At 39.9% G+C, this 20,168-nt stretch overlaps 1 protein-coding gene across 1 annotated transcript; it reads left to right on the forward strand.

Moving 5' to 3' along the window:
• Positions 1-133: 133 nt before the first annotated feature.
• On the forward strand, positions 134-19,956 carry abcd2 (ATP-binding cassette, sub-family D (ALD), member 2). Its single transcript, XM_086146975.1, has 10 exons — positions 134-1,236; positions 2,569-2,749; positions 4,076-4,197; positions 9,208-9,370; positions 10,484-10,578; positions 13,190-13,335; positions 14,758-14,903; positions 16,369-16,453; positions 17,442-17,567; positions 17,656-19,956. The coding sequence occupies exons 1-10, from the start codon at positions 292-294 to the stop codon at positions 17,858-17,860; spliced, it is 2,214 nt and encodes a 737-aa protein (XP_086003101.1). The 5' UTR covers positions 134-291; the 3' UTR covers positions 17,861-19,956.
• The last annotated feature ends 212 nt before the right edge of the window (positions 19,957-20,168 follow it).

Here is a 20,168-nt window from a genome sequence, read left to right on the forward strand (position 1 = left end):
CCCACCACAGGAAGTGACACAATTCCTCTCTTAAAATAATACAACTATGTTTCTCGCAGCCTTAAAGTATCCAACTGGTACTTTTAATTTGTAATTAAAACCGGAAGTGCAACTTCACTGGTGACACCCACTGACACAAGACGAGCAGGATGTGTAGCGGTTCATATCTGGCTCATTTCACGTTAACACTGCCATCGGAAGTCCTCCTCTCTTTTTATGTCGACGCACCGGGTCGGTTCTGGGGGATGGATGATGTAAGGATTGCCTGCGACGACAAATAACCGTTGAAAGATGTCAAACATCCTGGATGCGGCGTCCAAAGTGAGATGGGACCGCACTGCTGCTGCGAAGCGAGCCGTGTTTCTTGCGGCTGCTGCCTACGGTGTCAGAACGCTATACCCGGTCATCTGCAAACAGCTCAGCAAAAACAAAGATCACAGGAACGGTCACCGGTCTTCGCGGGCTGAAAACGGGTCGGCGTGTTCGGTGAAATCTCAGATAGACGTCGCGTCACAGCAAAGGACATCGCCGGGGGTTAATGCACAATTTTTCAAGCAGATCCTCGAACTTGGTAAGATCCTCTTCCCTAGGCTTGTGTCCAAAGAGCTCGGTTTGCTCTCTTTGCACTCGGTGGCGCTGATATCTAGGACGTTTCTGTCTATTTACGTGGCCAGCTTGGACGGCAAGATCGTGAAAACCATCGTGGAAAAGACACCCAAGAGCTTCATCATCCAGCTAATCAAATGGCTCCTCATTGCCATCCCGGCCACGTTCGTCAACAGCGCTATCCGGTACTTGGAGTGCAAGCTGGCTCTGGCCTTTCGCACCCGGCTGGTGAACCATGCCTACCGGACCTACTTCACCGATCAGACCTACTACAAAGTCAGCAACATGGACGGGAGGCTCGCAAACCCGGACCAGTCCCTGACCGAGGATGTCATGATGTTCTCTCAGTCAGTGGCCCATCTTTACTCCAACCTCACCAAGCCCATCCTGGACGTCATGCTCACCTCCTACACGCTGATCCAGACCGCCCGAGCTAGAGGGGCCAACGCCACCGGGCCCACCCTGTTGGCCGGTATGGTGGTCTTCGCCACCGCCAAGGTTCTCCGCGCCTGTTCGCCCAAATTCGGCAAGCTTGTGGCCGAGGAGGCTCATCGGAAGGGTTATCTCCGCTACGTGCACTCCAGGATCATCGCCAACGCTGAGGAGATTGCCTTTTACAGGGGACACAAGGTGAGCGTCCAGTTACACAATGCTGTTAAACCACAGAAGCAGGTGCAAAGTTCATTTATTTGCAAGATTATCTTTTCTTCTGTCCAAGCCTCTAAAAATTGAGTTTATGACACATCAAGGGAATTAGATTATTCTGGTATCCTGTTTCAACAGTGTCGTTAAAACTTGAAGCCCAAAGTCATTAACATGGATACATCTTGTGTCCAAAACTTGTGAAATACATATGCGTATCTATATTTCCAATCATAATTTCTATAACGATTCTATTCATATTTTGCTCTCCCTGAATACATTTGGGAACATCTTAGGAGCATTAACAAAGTACAAGGTATTAGAAAAGAATGTAGAAAAAAGGGGGGGGGCATCTATTCAACACAATAAATTAAGTATGAGCATAATAGTTTGTAAATACAGTGAAAAAAACTTTTTAAGAAATATAGGGTTGTACGATAACAATATTGAATGAATGGTAGTAATAGAGACTGTCCAGATCAGATTATAATTGTGTGTTCACCTGTCAGGTTTATGATAACAGGTAGTACCGAGGTACTACAGCATTCATTGTGACGTAATACGAAGGTCTACTGATACACAAATTTCACTGTTTATAGAAATTAATATCTTTAAAAGTTGGCTATTTTCTGGGTCTATTGCGGCATTGCCAAATTCCCTATTCACTGATAGAACGTAATATGTATCCGGAATAAACACAGACAGAAAAAAGAAAACCAAATATGCCGATCATACCGAAGAATTATGAAGTCTGCTGGTGTGAGAGAGGAGGATACAGGGAATAGGGTGAGATGAAGAAGGTTGATTTGCTGTGGCGACCCCTGAAGGGAAAAGCCGAAAGGAAAGGAAGAAGAAATGCAAAATTGTATCATGTAACAATAGATAAAATATCAACGCAAAGCCAGAAAAACATTATTTAACTATTAAATGGAAAAACCAGCGAAAAAAAGATGAAGATGAACCACTCTGTACAGAGCTGACAGGTTGCAAATCAGCATGACAATAAATCTGGTCTCTCCAGTAGGAAATTTTGGTTCCATTATTTGATAAAAGTCACCTCCCATTTACCAAAGCTTCAAGACAGGAATTATAACCTGGGAATAATGACTATCTATCCTCTGGTAACCCAGAGACTTAGAGGGCCACACCAAAGGGCCACTGAAATGGTTTTAGCAGGTTATGGGTGTTCAACACTTTACTGAGTGACATTTGCTTTCTTCAGTCCTTAAATTTATGTCTATTTTATATCCTATAATAATGGGCTGAGCTTTGATCCAGAGTAGATGAGTTGCATAAACTGACACACAATGTTTCTCACAGGTGGAGATGCGTCAGCTGCAAAAGTGCTATCGAGCATTGGCAGATCAAATGAACTTGATCTTGTCAAAGCGGCTCTGGTACATCATGATCGAGCAATTCCTCATGAAATACGTTTGGAGCGGCAGTGGCCTGGTCATGGTGGCCGTGCCAATCATCACTGCTACTGGATTTGCTGACAACGGTAGGGCTGGCCAGCATATTAGTATCAAATGTCTACTTTCAGTGATTTTGCACTGTGTAGGTTTTAATCAGAAATATTGGGGTACATAACTTTGAGTTGACACACAGATTGATCCTGGTAAGACTGGAGGTTTTTTTTTTTTTTTTTTTTTTTTTTTTAAGAATTATTTACTAATGTTCTGTAAATTTATAGTGAAGTCCTGAAAAATGTGATGAGTTACATGTAAATCAACCGAATGTTTACCAGTTTCCATGTTTACAATTGGCTTGAAATCCATAAAAAAATTGCCTAAGGAAAAAATTACCTAAAATTTTAAAAGAAATTGGAAATTAAGAGACAAGTATGTTAGGTGTCATTTTTTTTTTAAAGAGGGGGTTCAGTCACCCATTTATAATCTTTTTAACTTCAACTAGCCTTTACGTATGTCATCAGTTCTTACCCCCCTACAGTCTCTCAGAAGAAATAAACAATAACCACTATGTCCTCCAGTATTGAGCACAATCGAGGTTTTATAGTTGCCACTTTAGCACTTAACACCTTTCACATGAGGCTCATTAGCATTACTAAATCAACAGCTACTGCTTTCTTGTCCAACAAGAACCGATTAGCATGTGCAAGAACAATAGCTGCCTCCCACTCCTCCCCAATGGGTGTCAAAGCTGTGGCTGACTTCCAACATTAACTCATCAGTGACGATGCTGTCCTGACTCAGAAGATGCTGTCATAGTTGAGGAAGGTGGGCTTGACCCAAATGGCACTCGGGAGGAAGCGTATCATACGGGGTTTATTTGGCAAGGAAGATGAATGGGGAGCTGTGCTGGGACTGGGTTGTCTCCTGGGGGATGCCACAGGGGTCTCAGGAACAAGGAGCTTGCAAGGTGAGGCGTCAAGAGCCACAGGAACTAGGAGCTGGTAAGGAGAGGCGTCAGGAGTCACAGGAACTAGGAGCTAGCAAGGAGAGGCCCCGACAATCAGTTACTGGTGAGGAAGCGCAAGACAAAGATTGCAGGGGGGTAATGAACTAGCGAGGAAGAACCAACAATCCTCTGCTTGACAAGACCTGATCAGCCACAGGTGTCCCAACACCCTCAGCTGGAATCATTCACCTGGTCAAGGAATCTCTCTGGTCCCGGGGTTGCACCCAGAGCCCCAGCCCTAGATCCAAAAACAGTTTCGTCACCTTCCTTCATGTTTTATGGCTACCTCAGACTCATGTCATTCGGATTGATCATTTCCAACATTTAAAAGAATGTTAATAAAGGAAATTTCAGATTTTCCAGTTTGCTAGTTGAAGTCACAGTCATCCTTTATCAACCTTTCCTCTAGAAACAGAAGATGGTCACACACAGGTGATGGTGAGTGAGAGGACAGAGGCTTTCACCACAGCGCGCAACCTTTTAGCCTCCGGAGCTGACGCCATTGAGAGGATAATGTCTTCCTACAAAGAGGTGAGGATGCTGCTCACATCAGTTTGGTCTGAATGGAATCACAACTAGAGTACAGTGATTCCTGCTGATCTCTCTTACTTACTACAGCCTTATTAGCCTATAAGGCTCTGCATTGAGTTACTCTGGCGACAGCAACCACAGGTTGTGGAGGACAACCATACTAGAATAGCAAAGGCTGATATAACAAGTCAAGTTTTGTGCTGGAAGTTTATAACTCATTAATTATCTAATTAGACTGTGTCACTAAGTCGGATCTAAGTGTGAGTCAGATTAAAAACAGATCAAATAGTATGACTTTTCAATATATTTGCTGTAACAATGGTTCTAGTCTCCAGTTTTCTGAAATTAGGGTTAAATGTCCCTTAACTGCTATTCTATTCTTTACTAGGTATTCTATAATTTTAGTTAATGTGTGGCAACCTTTCTTAGGCTGACTAATTGATAACTTACTTGTGTGGAAATTTCCAATGTTTTGAAAAAAAGTGAGCCAAGGATTGGCAAATTAAAACTTCATTTACTAAATAGCTTTATATAAAAAATCAACCACCTACCTTAACTTGAAAATAATCCCTGTCTTAACACTGATGTGTGTGGCCCAGTGCTTTGTACCACCTACCGAATCTTGAAGTTAGATGGTCATTTCATGGGCACTTCAACTTAAATTTGATAACTGGAAAAAAATTCAATCGTAAATTAAATGAAGCAGAAGTAGATCCCTGGTAATTAGATGCATCCACCAGCCTGTTGATGTTTCTGGTTTGTAAAGCCGCATTCTAGAATCAAGGCTTAATTCATATTCAACAATACATTGCCAGCTATAATTAAGATCTTTCTCATGCTCATGCATAATAACTTGGTCTTTACTGTTGGTGCAAAGTGCCCATATTAGACACTTGTAATCATAATAATAGTATTATATATTATTTATTACTCAAGACTCAAGGACACCATACTCACATATACACAAAATGTAATAAACAAAACAATGAAAATAAAATAAAAACAATAAAAGTCTCCAAGTGTTTAAAAAAAAAACCACACAAACATACACACACTCACACACTCACACACACATTTCCGGATTGTTAATACACAAATAGAAATTGATCTTTATCATGTTTTTGTATCCATAATATAATTATCACTCCATTCTTTGGAGACAAGTACCTAGTAGCAACCAAAAGTCTAGGAACTACTCAAAAGTTCTTTTTTTTAATTATTTTTATGAATAATAAGTTCTCCTTATTTATGCTCTGACAATTTCAAAAGTTAAAAGCTACAAGAGATGAGGCAAGATTTGTGAAAATATAAAGAGGAGGTGAAAAGGTCACTTACAAGAACTTTTGTCTGTGGTATGTCTTTCTAAGTTAATTTAATCAACATTTGATTCTAAAACTGAACCTTTTTATTTTAATTGTTGATTTTATTCATGCTTGCCGCCTTGTATCTAAAAAGCCAAAGCAATGTCACTCTGGCCAAGGATTTTAATATCAATTTATCTAAGAAGGCCATACTGAGTCATGTGACTTTTGGCCAACAGTCAAATGGATAAGAGTCTGAACAGATGGACAGCTGGTCAGATAAACAGATGCAAACTGTACCCTCATCTGGCTCCTTTCCTGTCTTCCATGTCCAAGTCCATGCACAGATGCCGTGGAATTCATCCAGTCCGTCCTGAAAGAGCATAGAAAGAAATCAGTGAATGAAAGGGCTCATTCATTGAGAGCCAAACCCCCGATCTTTAGTTGCATTAAAAATAGAAAGACCAATTCATGCATTTTGCACCCAGGCTGAATTCTGAAGTCCAAAAGAGGATTTGGATGTTTTTCACTGTGGCTGCTGGCACTTAGTTAATATGCCCACCTGTGTTTCTAAATGTTCTCCCATAGTCTGGAGTACCTCCTTTAGCATTGAACCAGGGATCCGGTGACCTTAAACATTCAAAACATTTAGTGTTTGAGTTGTCCCTGTCATGTAATTTGGTTTGAAGTTATGGTTTTCAACCCCAGAATGTGAGCATACACTCTAGACAACATCAAAACTACCATCCAACATTACAAATATGAATTATTTTATCTTTATGGCATGTACTGTTATTCTGTAGCAGTGCAATTTGCCAAGACTGATGACCATCTTTGTTTTAATACCTTCCCCTCCGGATACGAGTTTTAGCATGTGTTCAGCTTCACTTTGAGTGTGTTAGTTACAGCAGACTGATGACAACAAGCCCCTGCTTGCTTTTTAAGATGTGCAATTTCATGTAAGCAATTCGAGCAGAAAAACAGGTTCCCATTCTTTCTCTCTCCTCCAAATATGCTGTCTGTATATTATGACATCGTGGAGTGTGATTCTGTGGTGGTGAGCTTTATGTGTGTCTGAGTGACTTGTGAGTTTGCCAAACAAACAACAGATCCCAAGCTCTGCTCACCATTTTGCTTGTTGTTTCTGTTTTCTAATGCAGAAACAACAAGCCCCTTTTTACATGGAATCCAAATTCAGATCTTTTCTCCTCTTCTCCAAACTGTATATATCGTGCAGGATACTGGATGATTAGAAACTTGTTTAAATTTTTCAATATACTATTCCTTTTTTTTTCCTTAAACATATTGTTGCCTATTTGAGGCATTATCTGTAGTTCTTTACATAGCCATCCACAAACAATGCCACGAGGAGCAAAATAAATTTCATGTGCTTATGGTCATCTTCTCTTATGTCTAATTACAGAACCTTTATTACATGATTACATTGAATAAATACAAAAGCAATAAAACCAAATAATAAGAACCTGTCCATGCAAATAGATAAATGAATAAATAAATTGGTAAATAATTATAATAGCGAGATCATTTATATAATTATTCATATAATCATTATATCTTTGCATCTTGATGTGGGCCATGCCTTCATCTAGTCCTACTGTTTGGACCTCAGACTGACCCCGAAGCCATGTCTGTCACCTTCCGCACCATCTGTGACGAGATGATTGATGAGTAAAGGCAGAACTCTGATTTGTATTATAGTGTATTGATTCAACACAGAAGATCTTCCAAGCGGAATAAAGAAAGAGGAAGTAGTGAAAGCTGGTGTGTGTTTGTCTGTTGTTTGCTGTCTGAGCTTCTTCTCTGAGGGTTTAGGCTTGTTGTGAATAATCCTCCATCTGTTGATCTTTCGGCTGCCCCCCCCCCCATTCATTCTCTCTCGCTCTCTCTCCCTTTCTCTTTCTCTCTTTCTGTCCAACGTCTTTTAGGCCAAATGGAGAAGGGATGATTATCAAATGTATATGCCAGATGTAATGTGCATGCACTGTATTTTTTTTCTTTTTAGCCACTAATCAGGCAACATAACAAATGCCTTCTATGTGCTTTGTAAGGCAGCCATATTGTTTGACATAGGTTAAGTAAACTTGGGAAGGTTCATCGGGTTTGATGTGTGTAAAACTAAGTTTAAAATCTTGGCAATATGCAGTGTTTGTCTTGGCTTGAACCAGTGCCATGCTGATCATTGACAAATTAATTACCCATTTCTTTTGGTAATATGCATATCTTGGAATATTGGGATGAGATCCAGTCATTTCATTGTGGACACAGAGTCCACTTTTATTGGACTTTTGGTTTATGATTATACCATAACTGGATGAAAATGAAAGAGGAATGTGCGGTATTACCTCTATTTAACACTCTTGTCACATTAAAATTAAACTCAGTTTTTGGAAAAGTGCACTTCAGCCGTCTGTGAGGTCTCTTGCATAAAAAGGGAGCAAGGCTGTCATATTTATCTTAATAAAAGGCACATATTGACTCCCTTTTCATTTATCTATCCCCACAGTGAAACTAATACAGTTATTTTTAGTGTCTATATTGGAAAATCAGAAATATATCCTACTGCAGTTCTATAATAATTAACTGACATTGTGTTTCCCTAGAAACATGCATCATTTCATATGTTCAGTGCTTTCAGTCACTGAGCAGTCCCCTTCTGCGCCTTCGCATGGTGTCTGTGAATTCCCAGAACTCATGTTTGTTGCTCTAATATAATCAAGCTGTGTCAACAACATTGTCTCACTGCAGGCTTCTGCACCAAAGCAAAAGCAAGAAGATTATGTTCTCTTCGATTTTGGTTTTCTTATGTTTTAATGGTCTACAAAGACCCTTTGGTTACTTATTAAAAGGTTTATTTCATGCAATTTGTGATGAAACACTCAATTTAATGGGAATTCTTCAGTATGGTTTTTTATTCACCCATAGGACTTGATCTATTCAGTCCAGCAGATTGTCTGATCAGACCAAGGTTTTTAACAATACCCAGAGCCTTTGCAGCATTTGAGCATAATGATTTTCTTTTTGTTACCCATTAGTTTCAGTAACCTAGTTCGGTCAGTCATGTTTTTTGAAATATGGAACGACCCTTGTGCCATTATTTAATGGTGTCTAGACAAGCATGATGATGATGAAGATAATGATGTTTGTTTTTCATCAATTTCCATGACCTGTCAACTTTCCTTAAAATGCCTCCTCTATTTATATATCTTTCAAAAAGTATGGTGCTCTTTCTCTTCCTTCCAAAGCAGTCTGAAGTAGAAGATGGATAGTTTCATGTAAAACCCTTTTCCAGTATTTTGGTTGTTTTTATCAAAAAAAATGCTTTACACATTTATGCTTTGGGTGCAAATGAAAAAAAAAACAAGTGTTGTTTTTTTTTGTTGTCACATTGAAATTAACCAAAAAAATGGCATAAATATGCAAGAATCTAGTTTCAAGAAACTGACTAGTGCATTAGTCATTAAAGGTAGATTTATAATGATAATTATTTTAAAATTATTATAATTATTAAATGAGAAAGTTAAAAATTACATTAATTGTGGATTTTCAAAATTAATAGAATTCAACTGTTGCCTTCAGAAGCTGAAACGCTATTTGACCCTAATTTGTATTGTGTATCCAGTATGTGATGTTCTATGCAATATAATGTGTGACAGAGACTGGCGTGTCACCCCTTTGTGTGTTGCCACAGGTTACAGAGCTGGCAGGCTACACCGCACGAGTGCACAACATGTTTGTGGTGTTCGAGGATGTGCAAAGGGGCATTTATAAGCGAGCCTCTCTGTCAGCCACCACCGGCGGTGAGAAAAAGAACAAGCCTGAGATGCACATTGACGGCCCGCTGGAGATCAGAGGTGGGTTTGTTTTGCCTCAAACACCGCCGTGTTTTAAATGAAAGTAAACTTCAACCAAACCGTTAGTTAACAGCAAAACCATTTGAGCCGCCACATGCCCTTGGTTATGGTTGCTATGACAGTAACAGCTTCTGCTTTTTGGAGAAAGAGAGTGCCTTTAGAGGTTATTTCCAATGCCTTGCGTGGACTTGAATAACCCCAAACCCAGTAAGGAGGTAGTCTGTGTTGCATTCAGAATACGTTTCCAACATTCTGTCTGCCAACAAGTACTCCATGTTTATTTGCAGCATCAGTTTAAAGTGGATGTGTGGATAGAATTGAAATACAGTTACATTTCAAAGTATATTAGAGTTATTCTCGTCAAAGATTTTCTTTTCAAGAATTTTGATAACTTATGAACAAATGCTCTTTGTTTTCTCTTATAACAAGAGTTTTGGAATGTCATGTCATCATTTTAAACAGTTGTTTTTATAATCTTAGAAGTTTAGGAACATCTTTTGAACGTTTATGGTTATAATGGCAATTTTTACATTACTACATTGTTCATTCATTGAATAATTATTTTGATCATTATTCTGATATTTGGCAGAGATTTTATTTTCTGTTGATGTCATATGTCAAATAGTTTTCACCTTAAGAGTTCCTGTTGAGCCACCATCAAGCCCATCTCCTTTATCTAATAAACTGTAATGGATAATCTGAGACAGTTTAATATGTTCCAATGGTGTGCCTTGAGATTTTTTGAGTCTACATCCACTATCTTTGACAGTACTTCTTTTTTTCTAACTTTTTACAATGATTTCTTTCAAGTAGTGAATACTGGCTGAATAATCCTGCATTCATGGAAAAGTGTTTTTTTTTCTCAAGCATCAAGGTCAAATGTCAGATTAATAGCAAATGCATAAACATTCTTTTAAACATGCAATGAATCTCCCCCATCAGTAGTATTAAGCTAAGAGATTTGTGATGTGCAAACGGATTTGTCCTTTAACCCCATATTTCAAGCTCTTCAGATATCATCCAACCATATTGAAGTTTACACCAAGATGAAGAGTTTAATCCTCTGTTTCTGCTCACATACCCTTTCCTGCCTTCTCCCTCCATTCTCTGCAGGTGAAGTCATAGATGTGGACAATGGCATCGTGTGTGAGAATGTCCCCATCATCACACCCAATGGGGACATAGTTGTGTCAAGCCTGAATTTGAGGGTATGTTTTCTTCATATTCTCTTTCACTATACTTTGCCACTTTATGGTTTTTAATAACAAACATATATGTATGAAATACAGAAGGGCAGAAGATTATCTTGCACCAAACCACTCCACTCTGTGATTGGTTGGCATTTTTTTGAGCATTTAAATTGTTCTCTGAATTGTTCTTGTTTCCGTCCAACTCCCTGAGACATTTTCTCCATTTGGTGTTCATTAACACTGAAATACAACCCTCTACAGTCTCACTGGGAAACAGATCTCCCCCGGGGGTCCATGTGTTTCTCCCTTTCGGCATGTGATTGTCTTAAAATGTTCTGACAGCTTCTAGCTGTTCCTTTACTGATATAAGCCAACATGTCCGGTGTCTGGATTTCTAGATTTAAACTGTCTGTCCCCAAATTTGCTTTTATTTGTCTTCTTTTCCTTTTTGGTTTGACATTACTTTTTCAAATATCTATTTTTTTTCCCCTTCATTTTGAGTAAGTTTTGCTTTTTCAAAAGCAAACATTAAAGAATCAGTGTCCTGTTATCAGGTGCAAGTTGTTTGGCTTGAGTCCAGTCAAGTTGGTTAGAGGTTGTAAATGTTAATTTCCAAAGATTTTTGCTTAACTGCCCAGCCCTATAGACTTGAGGCACTAGAGGTCATGTTCTTCGTAGGTCTCAAAACACCAAAAATGTAGTCATGGCTGTTCAAGATGTACTGTCAAATTAAAACCACGTAATAATTATTTCCCAAGACGTATCAGAAAATCATTACACCTGTTGTGTCATAGGACACCACTGTCAGCACTGCATGTAAATCCACTCATAGTGTACACAGTACAGAATCATAGGCTGTAAAAACTCAAAATTAACCTTTGTGTGTGGCGAGTAAATGAAGTGGTTCCAACATCCACATGCTGACAGCAAATAACAAAGAAGGAGAACTATCGATCGATCCATCCATCCATCCATCCATCCATCCATCCATTCATCTTCCCTTGCTTATCCGGAGTCGGGTCGTGGGAGCAGCAGCCAGAGCAGTGAGGCCCAGACCTCCATCTCCCCCACCACATGGTCCGGCTCTTCTGGAGGGACCCCAAGGCATTTTGAGGTGCTGATCCTCATCCAAGCTGCTTCACACTTGGCTGCGAACTGTTCCAGGAAGAGCTGGCCTCATCAAGCCAGCAGAACCAGGCATTTCAATATGGTTGAGGAGGTCTCAGAAGTATTCCCGCCACCGATCTACAACATCTGTAGTTGAGGTCACAGCGCCCCCCTCCCACTGAACAAAGTGTTGACGGAGCACCACTTCCCCCTCCTGAGCCGATGGTTGGTGGACCAGAATCTCCTCGATGCCCACCAGAAGTCTCCCCGAACTCCTCCCACGCCCAAATGTTTGCCTCGGCAACCAGCAAAGCCACAGGCCACTTGGCCACCCGATATCTGTCGTGATCAGTTGACAGCTCTGCCTCTCTCTTCACCCGAGTGTCCAGGACATGCGGCCACGAGCCCGACAACACAACCACAAGGTTGATCTAAGGAGTGTGGTCTACGGTGCATTGGTGCCAAGTGCACATATGGACACCTTTATGCCTGAACATGGTGTTTGTTATGGACAATCTGTAACAAGAACTGTAGTCCAATAACAAAACACTGCTTGGGTTCAGATCGGGGGGCCATTCCTCCCAATTAAGCCCTTCCAAGTTGCACTGTCATTGCCCACTTGAGCATTGAAGTCTCCTAATAGAACGAGGGAGTCCCCAGTAGAAGCATTCTCTACCAGTCTCTCCAGGGACTGGTAGAGAATGACCCTAAGTAGGGTGGGTAAACTGAACTGCTGTTGGGTGCATAGCCACAAATAACAGTCAGAACCCATCCTCCCACCTGAGGGTGGAGGGAGGTTACCCTCTTGTCCACCAGGCTGAACCCCAGCGTACAGGCGGGGGGCAATCAATATGCCCACATCTGCCTGGCGTCTTTCACTGGGTGCAACTCCAGAGAAATAAAAAGAGTCCAGCCCCTCTCAAGAGGCCTTGTTCCACACCCCACACTGTACGTCGAGGTGAACTCGACTATATTTAGTCGGAATCTCTCAGCCTCGTGCACCAGCTCGGGCTCCTTCCCTGCCAGAGAGGTGACATTCCATGTCCCAAGAGCCAACTTCCACAGCCGGGGATCGGACCACCAGGGTCCCCTGCTCCGCCCGCTGCCTGGCTCACACTGCACCCGACCCCCTTGGCCCTTCCTGTGGGTGGTGTGCCCAGTGAAGAAGAATTGATTGATTGTTATTACTGTGTTTGTTTTTGTACATTTATTAACAAAGGGCCTTCACCAATCTAAGCATCTTTACATTTATTCATAAAAACATCTGAATTGGGTCTGGTCAGTGTTTTGATTGGCTGTCAGTCATAGATCAATACTCACCCTCAGCCCAGATGCAGCGTCATCTCCCTAGCCAATGGAAGTGTTGTTGAACCCCGAACTGCTCAATAGCTCCCTCCTGCTCATGGTTCATCCATGATGGGTTAAATGCAGTGGTTGAATTTTGCTGATGTTGTGCCCTATGCAGAACTGATTGTGGAAAAAAAGGCCTTTCTTCTTCTTCTAACTTTATTGTATATTTCAGGTTGAAGAGGGCATGCACCTCTTGATCACGGGGCCTAACGGCTGCGGGAAAAGCTCTCTCTTCCGGATCCTCAGTGGCCTGTGGCCAGTTTACGGTGGTCGACTGCACAAACCCTCTCCACAGCATATGTTCTACATCCCTCAGAGGTACACATACACACATACACATGCATACACAGAAAAACAAACACATTCTCCTACTCCCCACAGTTCTGTGTCAGGTGTAGCTAAACATCTATAGGGTTTGATAATAGTCGCTGTGAAGGCTATCAGTAGTGTAATCCATGGTAACAAGACCTGTGTGTGGGCCCTGACAACAAAAGCAGAGATCCAGCCACGGTGAAATATTGACCAAAAGTCCATAAATAGTTTATAAAAATATGCTCTTTGTTAGATTTGTCGCACCCAGAAAACTTCTGAAAAAAAATGTGATTAAATTTGGAACTTCTTGGATCCAGAGCAGACAACCAGCTTGTCTCAGGAGTTATTCGATTTTTTTTTTCATTTGAATACAGGCTGGGACATCAAGTAATCTGAAGCCTTTGCCAGAATTTCTGTCATTGTTTGTTTAATGCTACCATTTTGGTGACTTAGAACTGTTTTGATGGTTTTAGTGATATTATGATAAGTCATATGTGAATGTCACTTAAATAGATTACAGTAATTCCACATATCATGACTTGCTTTTTTCACCTTATTCAACATATACAACTTACTATTAGCTTTTGTTATTTCGTGTATTAAGTTGGGAAAAAAGAAAAGACCTAAGCATTAATTGGAGAAAAAGACAAACTGTTTGCATTGTTAGAATCTCTGTTGGATTATTTTTCTTCAAGGCCCTCAAGATAGAAAGGTGTGATCAGTTAGCACTTTCCAAATGTATCTGATGGGAGATTGACTTCAGAATCAGACATGTGTCCTAAAATGCTCCAATGATCTGTGATACAAGGAAGCTAGAACATTGTGAAATCCTTTAGGCAATCTTCACCCATGGATAAAACGGCAAAATAGTTACCATGAGTTAATACAAGTAAAAAAAACTGCAGAAAGCTGTCAGCCTGAGCCAAACAAGTTGCATAACTCTTAATGGCCTCTGACAAAGGTGTGTGGTAAAGAGAGGGCCTGAGTGGGACATGTGTGAAACTGCTGTGTTTGAGTCCGGAAGGGAACAGGTATGATGATAAGTGAATTAAAAATCCCTGCAGTGCAAGGACTGTTGCCCATTAGCTGAAATAAAGTAAACCAAAACAACCTTCAAACATAATCTCACCCAACAGCTCAGCCAGCTCAACCCGACGCCCCCACCCCTGCAGAGCAGTAAATATTTTATACATGAGATGAGACAGCCACCTGGTAACTGTAACAGAATCCAATGTTCTTTTTTTACAGTAGACACCAGAGACACAAAGGCTTCTGTTCTCTGTCAGCATGTGTTCTTATAAGTGTCTTATATCTGTGCCCTTTTGTCCCCTCACACCTTCTGTTAACATCTTCCTTTCTCTGATGCTCTTAAAGAAATTAGAGGGTAACAAAGAAACACTGCATCTGTGTTTGAATGTGTGTGTCTAGGCCCTACATGTCCATGGGGTCTCTGCGGGACCAGGTGATCTATCCAGATTCAGTGGAGGACATGGCTGTCAGAGGCCTCAGTGACAAGGACTTGGAGTCCATCCTGGATATAGTTAACCTCAACCATATTGTCACCAGGGAGGGAGGTATGACAAACGACTCACAAATTTGTCGTATTTATCAATAATGACAGAAATCAATTGCTCATCAACTGATCTCATGATAGATATCTAAATGGATCATCATATTTGACTCATGCATACTGTAGTCATTACTGTATTACTACTAAATGGGGCAAAAAAGGCATGTTATCAATGTTATTGTTATTGTAAAATCAGTATCAATGTAGACATCAATTAAACAAAGTCACTATGCCAACAATAGGTCATCCGTGCATCAAAAGCTGTTATTTACGATGACTTGTATGTCTGTATCAATTTGATTCAACGGGATGAAATTTGAGATCATTCACTCGCGAAAGAAATAAGTACTGACATCACCATCATCAGTTGGAGTGTTTGAAGGAAATTATATGTTTATATAATAAGTAAGTTTATGAGAAAATGCAAAGAGTCCAGTAATAAATCAATATGAACAAAATTATTCTAGTAAATGTCCACATTGTGTTGTAAGTAAACAATTATCATACAAAGAAATGTTTGACTTAATTTGGAGGAATTTTGCAGGATTTAATCTTCATTTATTAAATTAATAAATTTCCAACCTGTTGGCATGTTGGCAAGATTGTCACATGACAAGATGGGATGGGGGTTAAATAATTTTTCAATTATTTCAGAGCCAAGTTTGGACATTTATGAAAATAATAAGAATTCTCCCACCTTACATCTTACCTGCCCACCCCACCAAAAAAAAAAAATGTCCACTACCTATTATTCATCACCATGTATCCTATAATAGAGCCCTTCAAACAAAGACAAAATAATTACCATCAACATAAAATGAACTGCATATCACATAATAGAGGCATCATTGTCAAAACAATCAGTTACATAGCTTAAAAAAGCACTTTGTTCATCTGATGGGAGATTAAATTAAACAAAGCACCTGTTGACTGCAAGAAGTCACAGGTAAATACAACATAAAAACTGACAAATATTCACCATGAAGTATTACAAGTTTTGTAGTTTGACACTGTCACCGCAGTGCTGGTCTGCCAGTGTTTGCACGAATAGCTTAAGTATCACATTCAGAGGCTTGATCTTCAACACGTGGCTATTATTAACTCGAAGTGGGTAAACTTGAGTGTGTGGCTATCCGGCAGCCATGGTCCTCACATTTGCCCACAAACAAGCCTTTTGTTTGGAGCCTATCAGTGTGCAAAGCTCAGTTTGCAGAGGGGTGGGGTGGGGGGGTTAATTTATGAATGGCTGCACTGTGAAAATATTGAGAAAGGTTTTGATTGCACACGCAGATGAAGTCACAGTGTTCAATGAGCAGTGTTATTTGGAAGTTTTTGTCTTTTGTTTTTTTCTGCTGCAACCCTCGTTTTTTTCATTACTATTTCCACATTACCTTCCCCCAAGTGTTGCCATCAAACAACTGTCAAATTGTGATGGCATTTCTTTTCATGTTGTCTTCTTGTTGGCTCAGGCTGGGACGCAGAGCTGGACTGGAAAGATGTGCTGTCCGGTGGCGAGAAGCAGAGGATGGGCATGGCCCGCATGTTCTACCACAAGTAAGAGCCTGTTGCCACTGTTGAGCAGCTGAACTACATAATTTTGCCTTAAAAATGTTTCTGCAATTATGAGAGGTGACTCATGTCTTACTCCAAGCAAATTTAATGCTTTTAATAAGAGATGGAAAGGCCTCTTTTGAAACAGTTTAGACATTGTGAGCATAATAAAATAGAAGAGGTTTCACCAAATTGTCTGTAACTCTGATTCAAAATGCTTTAAATATTTTATCCTTTTAATCTTTTATTTTTTTTAGTAGATGAATTGGGTTTAGAAAGATTAAATGTATTACAATTATTATTATATTTTTTCAAGTTTTGCAATAAATAATCAATATAGATCTGATAAAGTGATGTCTAATTTCATGTCTGCTCTTCATTTGAAAACCCTGTTGAAATTCCACATTATACTAAATGAGTATTTATCACGTCACACTAATTTGCAGCTGTAATTGGATTGAATCAAAATAAGAGCATGGCTATTTTTGTGATAGCAGCAACTCATGACGTTCAAAAAATTAAACGGAAATTGTATTCTGGTGGAAGAATATGATTAAAACCATAATGTCTGTCATGCTTAAACAAGAGAATGGAAATACTATTCAAAGAAATAAATGATGCGGATAAAGCAGTAGATGAACATAACAATAGGACACAATAGGTAACAATAGGATTCCTTTTTTTTTCATTCTGATATTTCTGGATGTGGTTTTAAAATGTTATATTCGTCCAGACAAATTTGTTTTTATAAACCTTTAATCCTAAGATTTAGATGACACGGTACTTCACAAGTCTGTCACTCTAAAACTTGTAATTATGATCTTGAAAATCAGTTGTGAATAAATTAAAAGAGCGTCAAGTTTCAACAGGAGGGAAAAGTAACGCATTGTGTCAAATGTTTGCGTTTACATAAATAATATTGTAAGCATAGCAAGTACCAGCCAACAGGATGGTTCGCTGCTCTTGAGAATGATTCGTTTGTGTGTGTCAGGCCTAAATATGCACTGCTGGATGAATGTACCAGTGCTGTAAGCATCGATGTGGAGGGAAAAATCTTTCAAGCTGCCAAAGATGCCCACATCTCATTGCTCTCCATCACACACCGACCCTCTCTGTGGTGAGACTTGCAATTTTTTTTTTTGTAATCCCATTGCAATGTTGCAAATGATTGTAAGAAATTAACTTTCTCCTCTCTTTGTGTGCAGGAAGTACCACACCCACCTGCTGCAATTCGATGGGGAGGGGGGCTGGCGCTTTGAGCAGCTGGACACGGCGACCCGCCTCTCCCTAACTGAGGAGAAGCAGCGGCTGGAGAACCAGCTGGCTGGAATCCCCGAGATGCAGCATCGCCTGAACGAGCTCTGCAAGATCCTAGGAGACGACTCTGTGCTCAGAAGAGCTGAGAATTGAGAGTGCTGGGGAGGAGGGGCGAAGCCCCAGGAGGTGCACAGAAGGAGAAAGTAAAGTAGGGGGAGGAGAGTGGGCTTTATGTCCATGTCTTTTTGTTGTTGCTTGGTTAGCTTCTTTTTTCCTGCGTGTTTTTTTCCACCTCAAGCTTCTGTTCAAGTAGTGGTACTTTCAACACCAGCTCGTCTCTCGGCCCCTCTCTTCCTCCACATCCAACCTCTGTCCTTTAATTTGATCGCTCTGAGATGTAATGGGGGACACACACGCTGCATTTTTTTTTCAGACTTGCTCTTGCATCTATCATTCACTTTGAGAAACGTAAGGTCTCGGGTCTTAGGTACGTGAAAGCAAAATGAGGACTTGAAATGCTAAACAATCCAGTTCACTGAATCTTTCCGACACACGCTTGTCTGTTTTAGTGGGAGTTTTATCTGGTGAAGGTCTGAGAACAGACATTGGGAAATGTTTCTCGTAAACATGGTAAAGGCGTCAAATTTTTATGTAGAGACATTGACTTCTCGGTATTTGAATTACATATGAAATAGTTGATCATATTTGATTGTATGACACGCAGTTGTTTCCATGCATCCTGGAAAATATGGAAGACCTGTAAAGTACTCTTTTGATTTTCTATTCTTGCAGATAGTAAGGAAAGTGAGAGAAAAAGGCCAAAATACCTGGAAAACAATCATTTTCTTTGTTTTGGCATCAGAGCTCCTCTAAACATGGTGTTAACATCTTCCCATGAAATTGGATCATATTGGAAGAGCATTTTGAATAGGATGATAAATCTCATTTTCTATCTTAAAATGGATTTAGTCAATCATTTTGAGATAGTATGGAATAATAAACAAAATAACTTATTGCCATTATTCTGCATGGCTCAATGTGAAGGTAACACATTGCTTATTTTTCTCTCATTGTTACAGACTAAAAGAAATCCTTCAAGATTAACTTCTGCAATTACATCATATCAACAAAAAATATGTAATTGAATAGTTTAAAGTCAATGTTTTAGACATAAATAGTGTTTTAGTTTATCGCAACCAAAATCATTCATGTATTGATCGGTACATTTGTTTCTCGAAGTAGCACTTTATTTCTAGAGGGCTGTTTAGTTTTTAGTGGCTCACAGTAGAACTAAGTAGCTCTTCACCAGAAATCCCTCTAATATAGAACCACTAAATATTGTCCAAACCAGTATTCTCTGTTTCGCGTGAGGGGCTTTTCAGGATCTGTTTTTTTTTTTTTTTTCCCATGTTGGTATAGATTTTGGTTTCAACTGAACCGTCTAACATTTGACAGACTAAATGTAACTAAATAACTTTATGTCTTTTTTTGTTTGTTTTTTTTGTAAATATCAGCCATACAATCCCTTATCCTGTCTTACCTCATCCTAGCCCTGAATCAGGTTTTTCAAACCATGTGAGCCATCAGGTCAGAATACAGATTTGCACGTGGCCAGCATAGATAAACAAGCCATTTTGTCTGTATTATTGGAGTTATTGGTGATTCAGGTCTGCCCCCCCCCCCATACTGTAGCTTTCAGATGTACTGAACAAAGTTGAGACAGGGTTATGTGTACCGTCGGTAAACAGTCATACTAACGCTGGTGGAAACGTAGCCACTGAGAGTCTCACTGTCAGAAACACCCATCCTCATCGGCCACCTGCTGCAGCCCAGCCTGTATTGACACAAAACACACTCCTGCATCCTCTGTGTCAGGTGCCTGGTCGGACTCTGCTGTGTCAGCCCTACAGATCCAGCCTGGTGGTTAGTCACAGATGGGCTGACACTGACTTACGGTGTGATTGTACCAATAATCACCTGATGCACCAGGCCAATCAAAATCTGAGGTCTTACGAAACATGAAATGCTGGTCTCTTTTTTCTCCACTTTTTCTAAGTGGATGGTAATATTTTTTTGATATCACAGTGTGTTTACATGCAGATGCTCCAGAGATGCAGGTGTTTCAGACAATGCTCTACTTGTTGTATTAAAGAGGCCTTATGAGTTGAACTCTCTGATAACAGCCGAATACACTTAGGAAGAAAAGTTGGGTTTGTCTGTGAAGCCACACTGAAAAAGAAAAAAAAAACTTTTTATTGAACAAAAAAAATGGAAATTATTTTATTCATCCATCCATCTTCTCTCACTTATCTGGAGTTAGGTCAGGAAATTATGCTAGTTTGCAAAAATTATTATAAGTAGAGAACACAATGGCCATGAAATTAGCAAATATGACTGAAAGAAAAAGTTGGGAAGGCAAAAAAATAAAAATCAAATCAATAAATAAAATTATTACATCTGT

This window comes from Fistularia commersonii, chromosome 5 (assembly GCF_037954325.1).
Source record: "Fistularia commersonii isolate RoL2024-O1a breed Wild chromosome 5, RoL_Fcom_v1.0, whole genome shotgun sequence".
Lineage (NCBI taxonomy): Eukaryota > Metazoa > Chordata > Actinopteri > Syngnathiformes > Fistulariidae > Fistularia > Fistularia commersonii.